The sequence below is a fragment of the Egretta garzetta genome, unplaced genomic scaffold (assembly GCF_000687185.1).
Source record: "Egretta garzetta isolate BGI_Z169 unplaced genomic scaffold, ASM68718v1 scaffold15, whole genome shotgun sequence".
NCBI classification, from domain to species: Eukaryota; Metazoa; Chordata; class Aves; order Pelecaniformes; family Ardeidae; genus Egretta; species Egretta garzetta.
In genome coordinates this window covers 19,163-26,493 of record NW_009259798.1, presented here as the reverse complement: position 1 = coordinate 26,493, position 7,331 = coordinate 19,163, and the positions used below count along the sequence as shown (strand labels likewise).

The 7,331-nt window shown below is 41.4% G+C and overlaps 1 protein-coding gene across 1 annotated transcript; it reads right to left on the bottom strand.

Annotated features, from left to right (window-relative positions):
* Nucleotides 1-2,341: 2,341 nt before the first annotated feature.
* On the bottom strand, nt 2,342-7,325 carry RSAD2 (radical S-adenosyl methionine domain containing 2). Its single transcript, XM_009639794.2, has 5 exons — nt 7,045-7,325; nt 6,393-6,622; nt 5,231-5,380; nt 4,885-4,917; nt 2,342-4,337 (listed from the first exon to the last, which is right to left on the bottom strand). The coding sequence occupies exons 1-5, from the start codon at nt 7,202-7,204 to the stop codon at nt 4,173-4,175; spliced, it is 738 nt and encodes a 245-aa protein (XP_009638089.1). The 5' UTR covers nt 7,205-7,325; the 3' UTR covers nt 2,342-4,172.
* Nucleotides 7,326-7,331: the final 6 nt, after the last annotated feature.

The window sequence follows — 7,331 nt, the reverse complement described above, 5'->3', positions numbered from 1 at the left end:
GGCGTGCCGTGCTGCCCGTTTTCCTGTCCCCTAATTTATTGGGGTTTTGGTTTAAGGAATCGCACCTCGGGCCGTCCTGGCGTGACCCCCCCCGGGCCAGCAGGTCATTCAGCGGCAGGAGGGGAGCAGCGAGGGACGGATTTTTGCCAAAGCTGGGGGGCAGAAGGGTTTGCCTTGCTTGCGGGGAAGGGCGACCGGCTTGCTTCTGGAATGCACGGAGACACAAAAGGGAACACGCTGAGCTGGAGAGATGAATAGGAGCTGTCTGGTTGATTTAGGCAAAACGCGGCTTGCGCCCTTGCCCGAGCCGCAGCAGGGGTGACACGAGACAGCAGGCCCCGGGGGGCACCTTGCGGAGGTCGTGGGGTCGGTGAAGGCAGGCGGGGAGGCAGGAGGCGTAAAGCATCGCGCTGCGGCTCTGCTCCAGGGCACCTCAGCTCCACTAGAACATGCAGGAAAAAAACCTTGCAGAGGGGGAAAAAAAGCTCCCCACATACACAACCGATTACTGTGAAAAGCTCCATTTCAGGTTGTCTACCACAGGAGTTTATTACTGCAGCCTGAAGACAGGAGATGAGCTCGAGAAGCCACTTGTCTTTACCCCTCCTCTAAACTGACTAGCTTTTGTCTCTTATTTACCATACCAGAAGATTAATTTTTTTTTTCTCCTCAGATATTTATGGAGAGTTGTGTCTTTCGTAATGGCTGTCGTCTGAACAGCACAAGGTATTTTAACAGTCTTCTCCCAACACAGCCCAGTCCGCTCAAGCGTGTAACGAATGCTGCTCACCACCAGCAGAATCGCCACCACTGTTCTCCATTTCAGCCTCCATGCTGCCCTTGGCACCACGCAAGCAGCCCCCTCCACTAAATACAGACTGCATCCAGAATTGCAGATCCCTTGTGAATGCAGCCACACATTCTGCTATTATGGTTCTGGGTTATATTTAAAAAAAAAAAAAAAAAAGGAAATTACAGGCGAACTTAAGAAAATAGAAACATTTATTGAAATGTGCAACACACTCATGAAATATTTAGCACTAATTATGTGACAGTATATTTGCAAAGTCATCATTTGTAATATTCAAATATATCAAGCATCCTTCACACTGAAAAAGAGGGCATTTAAAATGCATCTTAAACAACAGTTTTATTCATTACTCAAGGTATATTCATGATGATTTTAACTGAAGTAACTCATTCTCCCAAACGCTTATTCTCTACAAATTTTACAAATATGAGCAGCTGCAGAAAGCTGGTAAACTACAGTGTAAGTTCCTTCCCAATTCAGCATCTTCCAGAAGTGCTTAGCTGCAATACCATGAGATTACACATGAAAATACAATTAAGCATGTCTCTGTTTACAGGACTTAAATTTACATCCTGACTCTTCAGGATCACAATGTGCGTGTGACCTCTAAGTTTGGGAGTAGCTCTACTGAATTCAGTATTATTTTTCTAGTCCTGTGCTGAAAGTTAGGCCCAAAGCATGAAAGCCTGAAGGCCATTTTTCTTCCAACGTGAACTGTGTTCATAGATTAAAAAAACTAGGTTAATCAAGCTGTAGCCAAAAAGAATGTTGAGATTTTACTCAAAAGTGAATTTTGCATATAAAAATACCAATAGCTAGTCTTTAACTTCAGGGACCGTCTGTCAGCTGTGTTGTGTCAAAATCTTCATTTCCAATGTACAGGACCAGCATTTCCTTTGGAAAACAGCATCACACAGAGCAGAAACTTTTTCTTAATTATGTATGGTAGCAAGGGGCGATGTAAAATCCTCAAGATTTTAAGAAAATAAGAACTTAGAACCTTCTGGTAAAAAAACATCTTCAATGTCTTTACATTATTTATTGGATTTTCACATTTTCAGCTCCAGTTTGTTCACCCTGCAGCTTCCTCCGCAGGCACAGAGGATCTCTTGCAGTGAAAGAATAGCCGTTTACAGAGAAAAATGCAAAGCAAAGAATGGCAGGATTTCTGGATCTGAATGGGAGCTTGTGCACCTCACATCTGCGTGCTGGGATACAGCTGGCATTTTCTGCAGAAGCAGCAAGCTGGTAGATTTAGTGGTACATTCATGCACTAAATCTTTCCCCATGCTGGGACTGAGCCAGCAGCAAAGGAAAATGCTTCTTTTCTATCACGCAGCATAGATGCTGAGGAAGAGGCTCAGTTTAACGTTTGAGCAATGGGAACGCAGAGGAAGTCAAACCCCACAGTTACATAAATTTGCGCTGCCCGTAGTTGCTACTCAGGCAGAACTCCAATGGAGGTCAGCGAAACAGCTGCCAAAAGACTGTGGGGTTAATGTGTGTGGGCCACATTTTAAATGTCACTTAGTATCAATACAAGAAAAAAAAATTAAATTTAAGTGTCTAGGAAATGTTGTGATTGCAAAATGCAAAATACAAAGCGACAAAAGAGCACCGCTGAGACAGTATATATACACTTAGGGTCGTAAAAATAGAAACTGAAGGAATTAGAAATGGAAACATTTTCACAGTGCATTCAGAGATGCACCTTCCTTTATTCAGAAGTAGCAGCTCCTACTTAATGTGCTTTCCCCTTCAACTTTGAGGAAGCATTAGGTGAATGCAAATAATTTCTCTTGAAATACTCTTTAAAAAAAAAATAAGCTAGCATTATCAGAAAAAGGACAGAAGGTGTCATTTTCGCTACATGGTACATCTGATGCATCCTGGCTCCCAGCTGCTGCAAATACTGAAACGTGTGAGACAGTCCAGGCATTGAGTTGAAGGGACAGTAAGAATGAGTAGTGCCAGCTCACTTCTGCTTTGTACAATGCTTATCTTATTCATACAGAGCTTTGGGGCGGATGGGACTAGTTAAATTTAGAAAACTGTAATTATAAAGCCATAAAAATTGCCAGAAAGCCAAGAACAAGGGCAGCATATTAGATTACTGGTTTTGCAGGGGTTTTTGACTTTTGTCTTTTTTATACTGATGCTGCCAGCTCTTAAAATCAAAGGCAGCTATCACAACACCCAATTTGTTTCACTTAATACCTGCATGTTTGTAACCAGCACGTAAGAACGATTACCGAGCCAAGCAACCATTAAAGCAAGGTTACATGATATATGAATGTTGTTTTTTGTATTCCATGGCTTAGCAAAATAAAAAACATGCGGCATAACACAGCCAGCATGCCACAGAAGATACATATTAGGTGTGCTACGTGGGATTAATTAATTTCAGAAGGGATCTTCATCAGAACTGTATATATGGGGAGAGAAAAAATGTTAAAAATTTTAAATCAATATTTGCAGAGAAAAGGAAAATGGAGGAAGTTATGAATAAAATGCAAACCTTGTTTTCACTCTAAATATTTGTTAGAACTAAGGTCATTGCCAATCTGAAATAAGAAGTTGGTCATCACTGGGTAAAATGCACTTTTACGTTTTAGGACAAATATAGTATTTTTTCCATGACTAAAAACACATTTTCACAGAAAATTACATCCCCCAACATTTTTTGCAAATATCATGTGTGTATATGGAGGAGAGTGAGGAGAACAACAGATGCTTTTACAGTTAAGTCTTAAGGAATGAAAATTGCCAATTTTTTCATCTTGATTTCCCTGTAAATATATTGTTCCAGATAATGATTGCTAGATTCTGACCCTCTTATTACCCCTGAAGGCGGCAGGGGCTGCTTGCAAAGGACTGCCAGCTGGCCCTCTCGTGATCGAGTCAGGAACTGCAAGCTACCTTTCCATACGACCGAGGCAGAATACGTTCCCTGATAAGCGTTTCCACTTACGTATCATTACAGCTGTTCATAATGAATTAGAGATCAGGGTGGGGTTTCGTTTGGTTTCTGGCATGCACACTTATGTTTTATCTTAAAAACGTTCCCTGTGTGACATTGCCTAAATGGTCTGCCATTAAGTCCCTCATACGATGGACGAGAAAGTCGATTTCAGAGGTCTGTTTATGTGAAAGCTCTGTAGGTACTTAGAAATGTTCGACCGAAAAATAGATAAGAACATAATCTACATTTTAAAAACATTTAACACATTCACATATGGAATAATACTGAACATCGATCCATATAATATACCAAGTGTAGTTAAAAGGATTAATACATATATACATATATACACACCCATTTTCTTTACATAATGCACCTGCCCCAACTCAGTGTATCGGGTTACCAGTCCAGTTTCATGTCGGCTTTACTCCACACATACTTTCCTCCTCTTTTTAGGAACATCATCTCATCAAATCCACTGAATTTTATAGCTGCTTCTACGCCAACATCTAGGATAGATTTGGAAGGCTCCTTCCGTCCATTTCTGCAGTTTAGAAAACGCATCTGGAACATCAATAAATAAGACATTAGAAAGGCAATTTGTAAAAGCTTAGTTTTTCTATAGAATGAAACAAGTTGCACTGCAATCCCACAAAAGCATATGGAAGTGCATGAATGGTTTCACTGCAGTCTTTAGAAGGCTCAGAAGTTCACAGTTAGACACACTGACACATCTTAGCAGGAACAAAGCCATGCCATAATTCCTGAAGATTAAATGTTTCCTCTTCAGTTACATGTAAACTAAGTAGGCTCTTTGACACTTAACTTTCAGGACAAGTTCTGCATTTTTAATCTATAAAGAAAAACAGCAAAGACATCCTGCAAAGATATACATCATGATGCGATGATCATGCATGCAACCTGATGGCAACTCCTCCTTAGGTCATACTTAAATTCAAGTTCCCAGTATGTTTGATGGGAAAAAAATTACATCTATTCCTTGTACTACATGGTAAAATTATTTTCTAGAGTACACAGTAAATAGGATTGGTTATCACTGTTGTATATGTACATATATTAGCATAGAAACACCAAGCATCGCAAGACTTACATATTCATCCAAAATGAGGTATGAATCCCTCATCTGTAATAGATCAAAAGAAAAAAATAAATTAATATACAAACCAAAATTCCATTCTACTGAAAAATGAGTATTCCTTCAAAGCTTTTTCAGGCTCTTGTGCCCTGGTGGGGAAGAGCTATCCAATTGCAAAGGCCTTAAATTAAAAACCTTGACCTCTACCATAACAAACCCAGTTGCTGACAAAGTTGTACTGTACCTCTTCTAAGCCAATACTAATAGGGAAAGCATTAATTGCCATGAAAGCTTCTAGTTCTTTTCCACCTTTCCAACTTGATTTCAAAATAAAGTCACAAATGGACAGTATCAATTTTACCTTCTGATTAGATTCCGGTACCAAACAGGAGATATCTTTGTGGCGATGCAGGAATTGTTCAAAGTCTTCATCACTGATAACAAAGTTCCCTGCTTCTCTCAGGGCATCCTCACCACTGTTCTCCCCATCGATGATCAGGCACTGGAATACCTGAAGACAAAAGGCACCTGGTCAAGACTTGATGTCTTCACTTGCCTTGAGTATAAGAGACTGTCACCATGACAAAAACCTTCGGTTGTCTCAGTAGCGATGTCTTTAATTTTTCTGTCAGTGGAGCCACACTGACACAAATTGTGATAAGTGAATACTATATGAAGGGCACGGTGCAGATTTATTTTTAGCAAATTAACATTACATAGTTCTAAATGTAATTACACAGTCCTGGTTTCTGACCAGGTTTCCACAGAAATCTTAGCTACTCTGGTCTTAAGTGCACAGAAAATAAAAGCTCAAATTAACATCTGATTGAACCTCAAATCATGGAATCACAGAATCATAGAATCATTCGGTTGGAAAAGACCTTTAAAGATCGTTGAGTCCAACCATACCTGTCCACTACTAAACCATGTCCCTAAGCACCTCGTCTACCCATCTTTTAAATACCTCCAGGGATGGGGGCTCAACCACTTCCCTGGGCAGCCCATTCCAGTGCCTGACAACCCTTTCTGTAAAGACATTTTTCCTAATATCCAATCTAAACCTCCCCTGGTGCAATTTGAGGCTGTTTTTCTTCTCATCCAATTGCTTGTTACTTGGGAGAAGAGACCAACCCCCACCTCACTACAGCCTCCTTTTGGGCAGTTGTAGCCTTCAACTTAGGTAATTCCTGCCACGTGTCTCAGACAGCTGTTTATCTACATTATACGACTGTGCACTTAGATAAATTTCTGAAGTTGAGAGTTTAAAACAGATAAAAGAAAATTGTTTATATGCAACAGGTTGTGCACTGCTGGAATTTGAGACCACAGGGGTTTGTGGAGGTAGACTGCATCGCAGAGTCAACAAGGGGTTTAGACAAGAAACTTTAGACAAAAAGTCCACTAATGCTAGCCCAAGCAGGAGCTGGAGATCTGACTGAGGTCATTAGAGGTTCAGACAACTCCAGAACTTCATCACTACTTTTCTCTGAACAGGAAACCTATGGTATACAGCACGTTCTTACCTTCCAGCGCACAGGGTTGAGTGCCTTGATCTGTTCATTCATATCTTCCTCAACATTAAATCTGTTGATCACTGAGTTTATTTTGAAAGCAACAGCATAATCTCGGCACCACTGTCTCAGTTTATGCAGGTTTTCCACATGGTTCTTCTTTCCTTGACCACGGCCAATTAAAACGTTGACATTCTCATCAAAACTATCACATGAAATTGCCAGGATGTCTAAATATTCACCTGAAAAAAAGTTTTAAAAATTGATTAGTACTCAGTCCTTCAGTTAAAAGCTGTCAGGACTCCGCCCACTTTCACTCCCTCATGTTCTGTCACCAAGTGCCATGCAAATACAGTTCTGTGAAACCACAGCAGCCACATCAAAACACGTATCTTGTGTGTGTGTGTCCAGCATCATGGAGACAGTCTGAGTTACGATTTTATTATACTATTATACCAAAGAGGCCATAGTACAAAGTACCCCCTACATTCACAACATATAATTAACAATATTTCACTGGTATTTACGTTTGGTTTGTTTTTACTGTAAATGAAGCACTAACAAACTGTCTCCCACTCGCACCAAAGACCATCGTTCGGTGCGGCTGCCCCGAGGAGGCTCCCAAACCCCAGCAGTGCTTCTGTCCCCAGTGGTTTTTCCTTACCGTACTTCTTGAACCACCGCTCTCTGATCAGGCTGCCGTTGCTGACAATGCTGACGCTTGGTAGCTTCAACTCTTGCTTGCAAAACTGGACCAGTTTGCCTACAAATTCGCCTCGGTCCTGAAGAAACGGTTCCCCTCCCGAGAAGTTAATTTTCTCCATTCCTAGAAAAGGGCCGAAGAACGACGCCGTCAGCCCCCGCTTGCCTACCACCCGCTCCTTCCGTGCGCTGGCGGTGCCCGACTGCAGCCACCCGAGGAGGGACCCGGGCCGGGCAGTCGCAGGGACA